Source organism: Diabrotica undecimpunctata, chromosome 10 (genome assembly GCF_040954645.1).
Source record: "Diabrotica undecimpunctata isolate CICGRU chromosome 10, icDiaUnde3, whole genome shotgun sequence".
NCBI lineage: Eukaryota > Metazoa > Arthropoda > Insecta > Coleoptera > Chrysomelidae > Diabrotica > Diabrotica undecimpunctata.
Window position 1 is genome coordinate 38807821 of NC_092812.1, and position 17416 is coordinate 38825236.

At 30.6% G+C, this 17416-nt stretch overlaps 1 protein-coding gene across 1 annotated transcript in view; it reads right to left on the reverse strand.

The window, feature by feature from the left end:
• The window catches only part of LOC140451934 (uncharacterized), a 92851-nt gene that overhangs the window by 14793 nt on the left and 60642 nt on the right, over positions 1-17416 (reverse strand). The window contains exons 7-10 of the mRNA XM_072545908.1: positions 12184-12329; positions 7622-7810; positions 3384-3536; positions 1875-2231 (exon numbers count right to left, since the gene is read on the reverse strand). Coding sequence (XP_072402009.1) covers positions 1875-2231; positions 3384-3536; positions 7622-7810; positions 12184-12329 — 845 coding nt within the window. The remainder of the gene's footprint in view (positions 1-1874; positions 2232-3383; positions 3537-7621; positions 7811-12183; positions 12330-17416) is intronic.

Genomic DNA, 17416 nt, shown 5'->3' on the forward strand with positions numbered 1-17416 from the left:
ATATGCACTTTTAAATGTTAAATAAGAAGTTGTTTTGGTACATATAACTTTATTCTAGACTGGAAGAAATCTATAGAAAGTTTAAAAAAAGAAAATTAAAAAAATCGAAATTTTGGATTTAAGACACTTTGGAAATAAGCTCTTCAATTAATGAAAAAAGTAAAAGTGCGAATTTTGACATAACACTTTGTTATGTGGGGTTATAATAATATTTGGAACATCTTTTCCAAATAACTTTTTCAGATATCTCTAACTCGAAGCAAAATATTGAAGATTCACCCTGTTTGTGCATTAACAGTAGGCCGTGTTTAAAAATTAAGTTTAAAAATAAGTCCAATATTCTTATAAATCACTAAAATTAACAAGCTTTAATTTGAAGGAATTAATTTGTTATTTATTCGATGTTGTGAGCCCGCTCCCATTTGAAAAAAAAACTGATTCTGTCCTTTGAAGAGTCCTATTCAAAAATGCCCCGTTTAAACAAATCGAAGGTTGAAGGGTGCCGGACATTTTTGCCGGAAACAATTCAAATTCAAAAGATCACCTTTTTCTGCTACGGAAAATATTGCTCCGATTTCTCACCAAAATCAATGTTGATACTTTAGTTTAGATACTCTTGAATCTCAAAAATACTCATTTACATATTTTTCAAGCCTCGAAAATGCATATTAGGTATCGCATTTTTCGGATTTTAAATCGCCTATATCTCCAAAACTATTACCTTTTGAGAAACATGACATAGATCTTATTTAGAGTCACCCAAAAACCTAAAAAATATTTTTTGGAGCACAAAAGGTGATATTTTGAATTTGTTTAAAAAATTGTTTAAACAATTTCTGCCCAACAATTGAGAAATTTTCCTGAATATAATTATGTAAAAATTAATAAAAATTATATGATTTTTCTTGAAATATGCGTTTGATAACTGATCCCTTTTCTTAATTTCCACGCCAATGGTCGGCATTGGCATCAAAGAATCTCAAAAGCCGACGCTTGGCAAATTGACGATGGAAAAAGTATACCTTTTATTATTACTACTACGAGAGCGTAAAATAATTAACTTCGATGAGAATATAAAAAAATAGCTTTTTTATTTTAAATAGGTATTAAGACAAAATCTATAAATCACAATTGTGAATTAAGTAATTTATATTAAAAATAATTTATTATTGTACATTTGAATAGTTGAACAGGGTAGGCGGCGCCTACATTGCCTACCCCGACGGGCCGCCCTTGCACAAGACGCCAAACGCGTGCTTTATTAATCGTATCCGACTGCGTCTTGGACATAATAGGCAACATTTTGAACATTTATTAGCATAGGTATTAATAAATTTATAAATATAGCTTATCTATCAGTTAGATATTATTTTGTAACTAATTTTTACTAGCATACGTTTTATTTAATCTTTGATATTTTAATTTATGTTGGGTCAGGTTTATAAAGCTAATTTATAATTTTTATGATATTTGTTTGTTATATATTAGTTGGTACATTAGTTTGTTATATACAAATTTTTTATTAAAAAATCTGTAAAAACGTAGAATTTACAGTTCCTCTCTAAATATCTACAAAACGGAACCCGCTTTACTAGTTCTCACTCGGATATCCGAAAGTAGATTATGTTTGCTGTCGGCATTTTTTACGCAAGGCAATTTATATACGCCACCATTTCATTCTAATTTTTATTATTTTGGTGAAGGTCTTTTCAATGGAATGCCCTGAAAAGATTTTCAGACATTTGACATCATGAATACACTACCAATGCAACTGAAGTAAAGTAACACCTAACAACCAGTATATATGGGATGTACATGTTTGTCCATCACTTTATAATAATTTTTAATTAGTGGAATAACAAATGATTACTCACCATTACAGCGATACTGTGTAGAATTTCCATATATAGACAAATAAATAGGAGAACAGTCTCTCACATTTTTACCACAATAGTTTGAGAGATCGTATGACTTGCCACTGGACTGTAGAGTTTGACAATCTGCATTTAAACTTGTTGGTCTGTCGATGTCCCGCGATATACAGACAGTGATGCTACCAGTACTTGGTTCAATTATTCTTAAACTCCTTCCATTGCTTCCACTGGCAAAGTAATAGGGAGAGATTTTATAGTAATTCGTTCCATACAAGTCTACTGAATCGCTGTAAGTTAGTGTACTTTCACTACCTACGAAGCCTGAACCACAGGACGGATTTATTATTGATCGAGGAACTAAAAAGTAATATATAATATATAGTAATATATAAATGTAGTATATATATATATATATATATATATATATATATATATATATATACATATATTGTTATGGTTTAAATTTATTAGATTTATAAGACTCAAATATTGGAATAAGTAATAGCTTTTTTCTAATTTAGTAGAAAGTAGGCAGATAGAAGAAGATATATTTGTACGTTAATATATGAAAACAATAGAGGAATTCCCATAAATGATTAATTTTAAGGCTTATCCTCGAAAATCCTAACGGTAAAATTCAGTGCGATATCTATTTCAAAAATATCTTTCTTTACAAAAGCAAAATCCATTCACGAAGAATAGTCTAAACGTCATCTTGTACTAAAGTTGGGCATTTTACCTACTTACAACCGGACACCCACCCCCTGTAGTGAAAAGTATTGACCCTTTATTTCTCCATTAATGATGGTATGTTCTTGTTGCTGACTTATTCTTTTAGTAGTGGTAACCAGAGCCGGATACATTTTGTTGATGGGTTTGCTCCACTTTGATTTTTCTCTTTTTGATGTGTGTTTTGTTCATGACTATTGATGCATCTTTCCATTGTACTCTGTGCTCATTGTTCCGGGCGTTTGCATGTATGGGATCTGTCGAAGTCTTTGTTTTTGATTTATGTTTCAAGCTCGTTTATTTTAAAACCTATTGATTTTACGGTTTCTCCCATATAAAAAGTGTTGCCTTCACAAGATATTTTGGTTGGTTTTGGGTAGAATAAATATTATATTATATTATATATTATATATTATATATTATATATTATATATTATATATTATATATTATATATTATATATTATATATTATATATTATATATTATATATTATATATTATATATTATATATTATATATTATATATTATATATTATATATTATATATTATATATTATATATTATATATTATATATCTTGTTTTATGATCTTAATAACATATTATCATTATATTATATTTGTTTTTTGCTGATAACCTACATAATTTCTCCTTGTCTCCGTGACCAAATTGTAAAGACAGATTGTAAAAAATTATTCTTTTGTCACATTTGTAAAATGTTACTAGATTTTATTAAAAACAAAGAAATTTTTTTAATTGTACAACTTATTGAATAAAACTTACTTTTTTTAATTGCATCCACAACATTTTGTCCAATGTTCATAAGTTCATTATCGTTAGTGGTACTTGTTAAGGATATAAAATCTTTTGAAGGATTAATGAGCATGGATGAGTAGTCGTCAGCTGATCCATATCCAAGAACAAGGAGAGAGACATCTGCAATAATACAAATTAGTTAATATAGGTTATTTACAGAAACTTCATGTAGTGTTATGAAGTCCTAGATTTATTTCTTTGTCGTTATGATCTGATATTTCATTCAATTTTATCAAAATACTATAACCCCGGAAACCTTTTTTGGATGGTGCTCGAAAGGTCAACAATGGAGACACTACGAACGGCAGCTAGAGAGCGAGTCGGGGGTTCGAAACTAGCTTTTGGTACCGGGAATGGATCCAACAGAAGAAATAATAAAGATAAGACAAGATAAGGTAGATTAGAAAATACAGAGAAATAGATAACAAGGGAGAGAGGTAAAATTACTAAAGAAAAGAGAAGATAAGAAAAAGGGTGGATAATAAATAATATATGTTCGGTGGAATTCGTCCACCTACTTACCTACCTCAATTCAATAACTGAATCACCAGATGGGTGAATTTCAATAACAAGAAATATAAATAAAATCCACAAAACAACTAAGTCCCTGTAGCTGGATGTATCACAAAAAATTTATTTAAATATCCTTTATAAAAGATATCGAATTAAGACACCCAATCGGGCTATATCACAAAACGTTTTCGGAATCTATATTCCATCACCAGTGTGTCTAAGTGTACATGTTTTGAGCCACTAAATATTTGGGTAAAAACCCGTTAAATGTTTAAATGTTATTAAGTTAAATTTAATATATATATATATATATATATATATATATATATATATATATATATATATATATATATATATATATATATATATATATATAAACGAGGTTCCTATAGCCTCTGCGGCTTCTCGCATTTCGACCGCTATCGTTTTCTGTCCATCCATTCGTCTTCTTTGATGGCTCTATCTCTTATTATGTGCCGTATATTTTCTCCACAGGTAACTGAAGGTCTTCCCCTTCTTCTTCTTCTTTGTTGTGGTATGTAATTTAAAGCTTTCTTTGGCCATCTATTTTTATTCATTCGCTTCAAGTGACCATAGCACATTAGTTGTCTCGTTTCAATTCTATCTGCACTGGAATATACAGTATTTGTCCTCCTTCTAATATCTTCATTCCTGTATGATCTTTTCTGGATACACCACACGCTCTCCTTAGAAAATCCATTTCTACTACTTCTATTCTTTTTCTATCTTTTTTGTGATCTGCCAAACTTCTGCCCCATAAGTCATAATAGGCTCTACCAAGGTTCGATAGATTGTCAATTTCGTTTCTTGTCTAATATCTTTAGACCATAGTAGAGCGTTTAGAATGTTTACCGCTTCCCTGCTGCGTTCTGTTTTCGATGTCTCTTTTGGTAGTGCCTCCATTAGATATTATAGATCCGAGATATTTATATTCATTACATGTTTTTGTGTTTCTAATTTCTAACTCGGGATCTTCTTCATTATCTCCTACTAATTTGAATTTAAGTTACATTATTGGATCTTATATGCTGTGATGTTAAAGGTCGATGAAGCGATGCATGCTAAATATAACAAAGAGAGATCGAAAGAGAATAGACTAGGTCAGACAGTAAACCAAGGTCACTGATGTAATGAACCGAATTAAATCTTTAAAATGGCAGTGGGTGGGACATTTAGAAAGAAGAACTGACAATACGTGGTCCACTAGAATTAGCCTGTGGTATCCAAGAGGCGGCAAGAAACTAAGAAGACGACCAAATTTAAGATGGGACTATGACATAAGGAAATAAGCATGTACAGCATGGCACAGAAAAGCGAATATTAGACAATCATGGGCAGAAATGAAGAATGACTATATAAGGGAGGCTGCACCATAATCGGTAGAATAGGCTGAGAATGTCTATTTGTAATATATATTGAAAATCTGACCGCCAAAAATATTTGAAAAGTGAGAAACTAGGTGAGCATTGTAATGTGATTATGATGTATAATAATTTTAATATATATATATATATATATATATATATATATATATATATATATATATATATATATATATATATATATATATATATATATATATATATATATATATATATAATATTAAAAAAGTTGTATTTTATTAATTTTATTTTTATTAATAATAAATGTTGTAATTTTTAAAATATGTGGTTCGTTGTTTAATTTAATATATACCTCAGCTAGCTCAATTATGTGTTCTAAGCAATCTGTCACTGTGTGACGTCGACTCTGTAGTCTCCTGGTAGAGTTCAAAAAGAAATTAAACCAAAATTTACTTTAAACTTTTGATAAATTAACCCAAATGAAGCACGTTATTTATTAATATTGAACAAATTTAATATAAACAATAAAATTCGTCTGCAACTTGGGTTGCCTTTAAAAATTTACAAAAATAGGAATCGTATAAATCTTAATGTGGTTTAGTGTCGTGACAATAAAAATTTATTACAAAATGTGGAGACTCTCTACAAGTACCTAAAAACTAAATAAATATTGCAACTTTATAAAGTGTTTAAATGAACTATAAAGAAAAAGAAAATGAACACTTTATTCCGCTGACTTTTAACTTGCATTCAAATATAATCAAAATTTCAAATGATCCCCAAAATTATTATCCAACCTCACTTTAAAACAGTTCTGATTTATTTAAAGAAAACTAACTACTCGCAAAATAATCGGTGAAACTGGAATATCAATCCTCTCTTCGGAAGTTAAGGTACGTACTATTCTATTTTTAATTTAATGATCATTAATATTTTCAATTTTTTTAAGGCCTATCGCAATTATGTTAATTCATGAATTTTAATTTTCTCAATTTAAATGACATTTCTGTACTCCAATAATAATTTATAAGTCAAATTGTTTCTCTTACTCTCTGGAACAAATTCTGGATATCTCTGCTGTGGAAACTGTGGAAAAACTAAAATTCTAATTAGACGAGTTAAAAAAAAAACTCCCGACCTATTCCACAGTTTCAGGGCTCCCCTTCGTTGAAAAATCCTCGTCGGCCTCCCCAAAAAACCTCTTATCCGTTGCTAACAGCAACCAACGTTCTTTTTCTTTTCGTCTTCTATTTTTTTAAACCATAAAACTGTCCTGTTCTGACACATTTGTCAATCCACATTAATTTCTCATAATCACTTTAATCACATCTAATTTGGGAATTTATAAAAAAAAAATGTTCAGATATAAAACTTATTCTATTACAATGCTAATACAATTTATTCTTTTCATCTCCACATCATTGTAATTTCTTATTTAACAAAACCCCTATTAATTTAGCTCCCACAGACTTGCTTGACAGTTTATTTTCTGACGTTTTTTAAAATTTCTATGTTTAAATATTTTTTTAAGAATTCTTCTTTTTTTGTTCTTTTTAAGGTTTAGACGATTCACCTATACACTAGGCAACTATACTATTCAGAAATTATTAACACTATACCAGGTAAGTCAAAATTAATTTATTTAACAATTTACTAATCTTTTTCTCTCTTTTATTTCAGAGTCGAACCCACATTGTGATGGCTTCATGAAATTCATGAACAACAAACTCATATAAAAAATCCATTTAAGTTGTATCCTTTTTAACATATTGAAATCATTTCAATATATATATATATATATATATATATATATATATATATATATATATATATATATATATATATATATATATGTATTTTATTAATGATTCATTTTGCTAGTGTAACAGTGCCAGAAGTTCAATCGTCACTGAATTAAATACGATTTACCTAAAACTCTTTAAGATATTTTAAATTAAAAAAAAACTATCGATAACCTATTTTTGTTTACTTACTTTACTTAGTTTACTAAGCAAAGAGTAATTAGCTGTTAGCGCTCCCCTAATATCCTCATTAGATTTTTGTAAATAACAATTAATGATTAAGTTTAAATACATATTTGTAAAATAAAATACGATTATAATGGGGCTCTGAAATTTATTTTTAATTCGTGGATGCAGTTATTAAAAGATCTAGTTTTTAATTCAGAATCTAGTTAGAAGGTATTGTTTTACTGTCAGCACACATCCGAGTTTATTATTATTAACTGTTCGGTTTATTATTATCATCAGGTCATAATTATCTCTGTAAGGTAAAAATTAATATTAATACTAATATTTTTAAAAGTACCTGGTAGAAACTGTTTTATAATGTCTTTCCTCTGGTTCACAAATGTTGCTTGATTTCCAGTTGGTGCATTTTTTATTATCAGCAGTATGATGGTTGACTCTCCACCGGTGTAAGAATTGTTGTTTAGTTTGGATTTTGCAACCGATTCAAGTTTTTCATATACTTTTGAATAGTCAAAAGAATTTCTCACTAAAAAGTATATTATTTTAGACTAATAGAACTACATTTAATATATTTTGCATTGTGTAATAAGGTGATTATGAAAACATGGTTTACAAAATTATGCGTGTTTTAATCTTGGTCGTAAGTAGTAACTCACTCACGGCTATAACAACAATCAGTTATTTATAATTAAACGGAGCTATGACTCATATTTTAAGTGACATTTGGCTTCTCTCTTATATTAACTTAAAATAAAAATATTCCTATTGATTTGACCTCCAAAAGAGTATAACGGCTTGTCAATTGTCAATTGAGGATCAGAATTTATATGATATTTATGAAATTGGTCAAGATTATTGATCAAAAGTGTTAGTTAAATAGTGACATTTTTGCATTGTACCAGCACGTCTGTGATAATTTAAAATAGTTTATTTGAGCAGTAGTGGCTATATTATGTCATTATAGATATTGTACTTCCGTTTAGGTTCTTACATGTATCAATATAGGCGACCAATTTAATATTCCGCTTTTACACATTGATCTTTCTAGTCAAATATACAATTCAGATATCATGTATTAACTGTGAAGCTGTCTATATCGGGCAAACCAGTCAACTGCTTCAATCCAGAATTCGTTCTTACAAATATGACAAAAACAACGTCACTGCGCTCATAAAACATGAAAATGAGAAGAAGCATAAATTTGACTTCGAAAACATAAAAATTTTAAAAACCGAACAAAACAAAAAGAAGAGGGAGATATACGAATCAATGTCTTGCCGACGCCAGAACGTGTTATATTTATAACACATATCTATATTGTGGTAAGGGTAGTGATAGTATTGGACTCTCAGAAGCAAAAAAATAATATGGTATACCTACTACCCAAGCTGTTATTAGATTGTGCAAACCAATATTTGGCAGTAATCGTAACGTTACTACAGATAATTGGTATACATCAATGGAATTAGCACAAACTCTTAGAACTAATGGTCTCACTCTTGTGGGAACAATAAAAAAAATAAAAGGGAAGTTCCTAATGAATTTTTACCCTCACGTAATAGAAACGTGAGTTCTTCACTTTATGGATTTACTAAAGATTATACAATTCTTTCACACTTGCCGAAGAAAAACTAGGCAGTTTTATTTCTTTCTTCCGCTCATCATGCGATAGAAACAGATCCGTTTACTGAGAAAGATGAAATAAATGTATTTTATAACAACACTAAAGGTGGCGTTGATTCAATGGATCAAAAATGTAGTGTTTATTCTTCAAGTCGCCGAATTTTTGACATGAGTACAACAAATTCATTTATCATACATCAATCACACCGTGATAGAGACATTATTACTAGGATGGAATTAATGAAGAGTGTTGCTAAACAGTTGATTGAACCATATATGAGAGAACGGTTTCATAATATGAAAAAGAAGAGGAAAACTGCATATCTGTGTTTTTCTTGCAAAAGACCGATTTGTTTAGAGTGTTCTAAAAAATTTTGCCTAGATTGTGCGGAAAGCGAAGTGCAAAATGACCCGTAAATTACGTGTGCACGTTTTTTAGTTTATTTAGTTTTTTTTTCATAAGTAGCATTTTTATGTTTATTTGTCATTCAACATTTTGTATATGTATGAATTTCATATTTTCAGAAAATATGTTTTAACAGAAATTTTCAAAACAATTTATTTTTTGTATACAATGGTTAATTATATTTAATATAATATACTAAAAATGAAAAACTAGCTTTTCTTCTTCAATAATGCATGTTTTTAATTGTTACATACGCGGTCCCCGGGATGTCAGAACGCCGTTTACGCACAAAATATTCACCACGCTAGTTGAGGGTTAAATAGAAGTGATTATAAATGGCCATCTTTAAAAAATTTAAGTGTTTTATTTTTTTAAACAGTAAATTTCTTTAAAAACTAAATGCGGTCTTTGAATGTTCCTATTTTTTACAACCTGCTCATAAAATAGCATCTATAATAAAATATTTAAAAACAATTAATGCATGCGTAGTCAGTCATATTAAATGGCTAGAGGAACTATTGTAGGGAACCAAAAACCCTACAAATTAAAAAACAGTCGTTTCTATGCTGATTAGAACTGAAGATATCTTAAAAAAAATACGTTTTGATTTTTTTTTGAGGTGAAATTTGGGTCTAGAAGTCTAAAAATTTTTCTGTGCGAGTAATTTTTGATGTTGAGCATCATGGAATTTTTATTTTTAAAATATCATCGGGGCATTTTTTTACTATCTTAACCGGCAAGACATTAGACATTAGACAGGCTGGGCTTGGACATTAACTTTTCCAAAACTAAAATTCTGGTATTCCACAAAAACCCCCATAAACAAGTTAAACCTAACATACAAATAAATGGTATCACCCTTCAGAGTTCCCAAAGCTTCATATACCCGGACAGAGAACTAAATAGTCAACTAGACCACTCAAAAGAAATTGGAAGACGCATTGAAATAGCAAGATCTGGTTTCATGAATATGCGTAAAATGCTCTGTAACCCCAAGATATCAGTCTTAATAAGATTGAGAAGACTAAAGTGTTATGTAGGGTCTCTATTACTATATGGCTGTGATAACTGGACATTAAAACAGTACGACGTCAACAAATTAAATTAATTTGAAATGTGGATGTACCGCCGAATGCTAAGAATAAGCTGGACCAGCAGAACTACGAATGAAGAAATACTGAGAGCAATGAACACACGCCCTCATCTCGTCAATAATATCAAAATTAGAAAGACGTCATATCTAGGACACATAATGCGCCATAGGGAATTTGAGCAGCTCCAGGTAATATTAGAAGGCAAGATTGAAGGTAAAAGGGACATAGGACGAAAGAAAAATCTTGGCTACGAAACATCAGAGATTGGACCCACACTAAAGGAAATGAATTAATTCATTAAGCCCACAACAGAGAGAAGCAGGAGGAACCGGCTAGACCTTTCAGCAGTCAGAAAAGCTATCTCAAAACGTCCACTTGAACTATATTGGACATTCTATTGCTTGCATTTCTCCCAAATCTTTCATGTCTCGCGATTCTGGTTTGTCATCATCCAGTTTCCAGCAATTATTTTTACGTCGTTGCTCCAACGGGTCGGTGAACGGGTCGGTGGTCGACCACTGCTACGTTTGTCTGCTCGTGGTCGCAATTCTAATATTCTTCTAGTCCATCTATCGTTCGATATTCTCGGCACATTACCTTTCCATGTCCATTATATTTTACTTACATGTTTCACTATTTGTCTTTGTCTGAGAGCTTATTGTACATATTTCTTTAAATATTTTATAAGTCTTTGGGAGTTCGATAGATCTCTTAAATATAAGCTCTCCGATAACACCCGATGGGATGTGAACTTGTCTACCCAGTACGTCATATGAGGAGTACTAAAGAGCTTAGAATCACAGTCACAGGCCGGCTCAGAATAATATTGGAACCAAACGGTAAGTTTACCCTAACCAAAAAACGGTAAGTTTACATACAGATCATTAGGATCATCAAAGAATCAAGCTGGTAAAATCTTCACAAAAAACAGAATTGAATAGGTCATCAATAATTTTATAGTCCACAAATCTTTAAGAGAGGATGGTATATTTCCAGCCTTGCTACATAAGGGCCTAGATATAGTAATGCCTCATAATGGATAAAATACTCAAGATGAGTTTTAGCTTAATCTATAGTCCAAAAGAATAACGACACTTTAGGGTATTCTTTATTCTTAGACCGACAAAGTCATAGAACCTATTAATATATTCGTCTTTCTTCTAAATGTATGGAAAAAATACTAAACACGTAAATAAGAAATATTTGAAAAAGATATTGAAATGGCCGTATCCTCAAAATAAGTGACATTATATGCGCTCATAAATATAGAAAGGGCATGTAATAGATAGCACGTCATTGGAGTATATTATTGCTGCCGTAACGAGATTTATAACTCATATTAAATATTATCATAAAAGAGTTAACATGAAACGAAATTGCACAAATCACAAGAGTTGCCGTCACGTATTATACTGATTAGGAGGATAACGAATAGAGATTACTAACACCATATTGTCATAGCTTTCGGCAATACCCCTACAATATTTCCAGTTGAACTCGCCAGAAAATTGCCTGAATTCAGCCAAAATATGTATTGATTAAGACAACCAAGCTACATCTAAAGTTTTAGTTATTAATAAATATGTAACAAAACAAAATAATTTGATTCATTTTTATTTTGGTAACGATTTCCGAGAAGAAAGTCGAAATGTCAAATATACCGTATTTTCAAATAAAATTGTAGTTTATTCTCATTAAATATTGTATACAACATAGAAATGACACAAAAAATAGTTTCAGAAATATAATAATAAAAGAAAAATCTCAAATACTTACGATTTTCATGAACACTCAAATTATAACTGTTATGGAACTCCAATAAATATGATGTACTAGTATTAGTGATATTAGAAGCATCTACTCCACTAAATAATGTATATCTTGAACCAAATTTGTTAACATCGATGCTATCCAAAATATACCTTAAAAAAACAATTCGGTAAATTCAATTCGGTAAGTTCAAATCTGTGACCATAATTTGCAAAAAAAATTAGCAAAATCTACAGTACTGAAATTTTCAATATCAAAAAATTGCGCACACAAGTTGAACTTATCATATTTGACTATACAGATTGAACGAATTTAAAACGGAACATACGAAATCAATGTATTTCGGCTCAACTCCGCTCTAGGTGGTTGGCCAACAAAAGGTTCTCAAATAATTATATTATAAAAATCCAATACTTCAGCGGGCTGCTGGATTCTGAACTCATTCAAGAACAAGTCAAAACTCCACCCAAATAGGTTGTCTAGAATCACTGTGAAAACTAGACTACACAAGCAGTTATTATGCTGTCAAACCACCTATCGCTTAGTTATAGTCCAAGAGATAGAGCCGAAATTTTGAACTGATCAGTAATATGACATTTCTCTATTGGAATATATTCATTGTAACTGGGTTAAGACTTTGCCTTACAGGCGGACGCCCCTCGTGGTACAGGGGGTGGCTATACAGGGATGAAGTTGTAATTTTTTTCGGAAAAATTAACGATCGATAATATGGCTGAAAATTTGCCCAGAGTAAGATCTTGGTATAACTAGACGAAATCCCAAAGGGCGGACGCGAGAGTGGATACATAAGGGGTGGCGGACAGGGGTGAAGTTGCAATTTGTTGGGGAAAATTAACGATAAGTAATATGTCCGCCATTTTCATGGCTCATTATTTAGCCCCTAAAAACTCTAAATCCAAAAGGGCGGACAGCTGGGTTGGTACAGAGAGCCATAAAACGGGGTCAAATGTACCACTTGCCTGGGCATTTTAGGTCTCGGTAATAATTTTCAAACTGATTTTATTATGATATTTTTATACCGATTGATTGGAAAATTTGTATGCTCACTTCTGTTACTATTCTGAGAAGCCTCAAGTAGAGTTTTCCTCAAAATTTTCCAAAAAAATTAATTTTTTGAAGTAAAATCTAATTTGCAGAATCCTTTCGATTCTCTGTAAGTTATACCATGATTTTTTTCCAAAAATTTTCAAACGATTTTTCCGATAAGAAAAAAAAACTCTACGTCATCGTCTGAATTTTTTATAGAATATTTTGTAGTTTTAAAATGATATTACGATAATGTTTTTTTTTAACTAAAGTCATATTTACTTTACAAATCACATTTTTTTCTTAAATATAAATATTTTACGAATTAATTTTTAATTGAATAAATGTTTGATATTTTATTAAATTAAAGTAATTTTATAATGTTAACTATTAAATATTTTTGGTATAACAAATAGTAATTTTACTTATTTTTTATTACAATAAAAAGGTATATAAATTTATATTCCATAAATAATGGTTGTTCAGATATAAGAAAAATTTGATTTATTATTACATTAATAATCAAATACAAAATATATTATTTCTATTTATCAATAGGTAAAATTCAATTTGTAGAATTCCTTTAACATTTTACAAATAATTATTAATAAAAATCAATTTAATAGTGGAATTATCAATTTTTTAAGTTTTGAAATTTACTTTGTAGATATTTTCAATATTTTTTTTTAACTTTCAAATTGATTTAATTTTTTTTTCATTGGTTAATTATAATTTTATCAATTCTATTTGGACATTAATTTTGCATCATTATTATTTTAAAATATTAAAATAATAATGATGCGCGTTCCATTTAGATCAGTAATTCTAGACGCATGCGCTAAATGTAATAAGTATCAAGATGCTTTTATCGAACTTGGTGAAACTGACTTCGATTGTAATGAAGTTTTTGAAACCTTAGAAACTTTCATATGTCACTTATATGAAACAGGACTGACGAGAACAATTCCAAAAAGAAAAGTAAACGATGTCAGATTTTCACTATTTAACCGGCAGTATAAGTTGCATGATGTGAACGAGCCTTTTTAAAAAAAAACTAAAAAATTTCGATGCTTCAAGCTTACAACCATGTCAAGATGAATTACACCAACATCTACTGCGAGCTCATTATATTTCAAATATTTGGACAAATGCTCATAAAAAAGTACCAACAGAATTGATTGTTGAAGAACATGGTTGGGAGTTTGAAGATGAAACATATAAATTCAAATGGTTTATTGGACCTTAGATGCCAGAATCAGTTCGAGAAGTAGTGATTGAAAATGAAGCAGATAATGAATGTGATATTTTTATGAAAAATGACGAAATTTTTAAAGTTTTTCTAAATTTTTTTTTCTTATCGGAAAAATCGTTTGAATATTTTTGGAAAAAAATCATGGTACAACTGACAGAAAATCGAAAAGATTCTACAAATTAGATTTTACCTCAAAAAATTACGCAAATTTTCATTTACGGAAATTTTTTTGGAAAATTTTGAGGAAAACTCTACTTGACGCTTTTCAGAATAGTAACAGAAGTGAGCATACAAATTTTCAAATCAATCGGTATAAAAATATCATAATAAAATCAGTTTGAAAATTGTTACCGAGACCTAAAATGCGCAGGCAAGTGGTACATTTGGCCCCGTTTTATGGCTCTCTGTACCAACCCAGCTGTCCACTCTTTTGGATTTAGAGTTTTTAGGGGCTAAATAATGATCCGTGAAAATGGCGGACATATTACTTATCGTTAATTTTTCCCCAAAAAATTGCAACTTCACCCTTGTCCGCCACCCCTTATGTATCCACTCTCGCGTCCGCCCTTTGGGATTTCGTCTAGTTATACCAAGATCTTACTCTGGGCAAATTTTCAGCCATATTATCGATCGTTAATTTTTCAGAAAAAAATTACAACTTCATCCCTGTATAGCCACCCCCTGTACCACGAGGGGCGTCCGCCTGTAAGGCAAAGTCTTAACCCAGTTACAATGAATATATTCCAATAGAGAAATGTCATATTACTGATCATTCCAAAATTTCGGCTCTATCTCTCCGACTATTAGGTAAGCTCCTCTTTCCTTTAAAGGAGACAGATAGTTGAACGATATTTTATACAATGTCTATCACTGGGTATGGATTTATTTTTGTCCAAGTTTTATACTGGTCCACTATTTCAAATGCAGTTCAAACAGACATATATTAAATTGTATGTTCCGTTTTAAATTCGTTCAATCTGTATAATATAAATAATAAAGTCATTAGTATATGAGGTCACCTTAACCACTTGCATCTCGGCACAGCGAGCGCGGATTCACAAGTACAAGAGTTTATAACAATAATCGCACATATTTGCGTAATTATATGAAATTTTGGGTAAAAAATAAAAGTGTAAATTTAAAATTGAGACTGAATCCAACCATTGCGTTAGCTGCCATCTTGAATTTAAAGGAGAATCGTTTTTGCTCAATATCTGTTACCTGTTAGACAAAAGAAGGCCTGAAATTGTTGCAAATGCTATTTCCTACAAATTTCTTTTTTACAATTTTTTTCGTGCTCTCAACAATGGTACATAAACAAAAATCGAAAGAATTATATTTTATACAATTTTAATCTTTCATTTTTATTTGCTAAAATCAATATTTGAGGTCATACGAATGCGGTAAAGGCATGAGCGGAAGACCTTGCGGGGATTGGTTATACAGGAATTGGTTTAGTTCCATATCTCGGCCATTTGAAACTTTTCGACAAAATGATACGGACTTAAATTGTTGTAATTCCAATTTCCTACTTTCTTCTATACAAATTTTTTCGTGCGGTCGATATTTGCCGAGTTATGGGGGGAAATAGTGAAAAGGAGAGGGAAGTATAATTATTGAATTATCTCCTTTAATAATATATTATATATATATATATATATATATATATATATATATTATAATTTATATAATTTTGATGTCTTTAATTTTTTTGCTGAAATCAAATTTTAAGTTCGTATTTCGTATTTCGTTCGTTTTTCGGGCGCTCCATATTTTCCATATATTAGTTACGTGGGAAAATAGTGACAAAGTATAATTACTGAATTATCTCATTTATTATTAACTTTACGAAATAAATGTACATTAACAAAAATTAAGAGAATTTTTTTTATTTACAAACTCGCATCAGCCTGTAAGGCTATTAGCGAAAAAAGAAAAAGAATTAACAATAATTGAATAGCGTAACAATTAAATTTTGTATAAATAGTTTATTGCTTTTAGATATTGGATAATCACTTTGGCACCGCACTTTAAGAATAGTTCTCTCACATTCTCCGGGATTCCGAATTTACATCTTTCCGCACTGTGTAACGGGCACTCCACTAGAAGGTGTTTTATTGTTAGCGGGGTCTCGCAAGCATAACACTCCGGTTGGGGATCCCTTGTCATCAGATGCCCTTGCGTAAGGCGACTATAACCAAGCCGCAGTCGTGTGAAGATAACCTGAGAAAAACGATTGGTGGAACTATCAGACCATGGTTTTACTTGCCATGGTCAATATTGGTTTTATCTCAAGTAATTTTGCCTGTTTTTGTGCCATCAGCTACTCCATATGTTAACCATTGTGCTGTGGAAATATGATTTGAGATCTGTCGCTGGAGTTTTTAGATAGAACTCGTTAGTTGTGTCCTCTAAGGCTTCTCGTGCATATTTATGCGCCAGATCGTTTCCCGTGATTCCAATATGAGATGGCACCCACAGGAAAGCAATGTTTCAGTGATTAAGGTTGTGCAATTCTTGTCTAATGAGTTTGGCCACAGGATGGGAAGACTAGATTTTTGAGATGATTTCTAGAGTAACGGTTCTAGTGAGTCAGTAATTATTAAGAAGTTAGTTTTACGACATTTTGTAACGTGACATATGGCTTTATATATTGCAAAGAGTTTTCCTATTAAAATAGTATTAGTCTCCGCTAGTTTATATTTCTTTATTTCATCCTTTGTTACAAAGCCAGATGCTACACAACGTTCTGTTCTAGATCCATCTGTGAAAAACTTATTGAAGGAAAAAAATTGAGAGATTAAGGTTTGATATTTAAAATTAATTAGATGACGATTGCTTTCTTTCTTATTTTCTGATAATAGATCCAAATTTATGTGAGGAGAAGATATTAACCAAGAAGGGGAAGTTGGCATCTGGCTAGGATAGATTTCGGGGAAT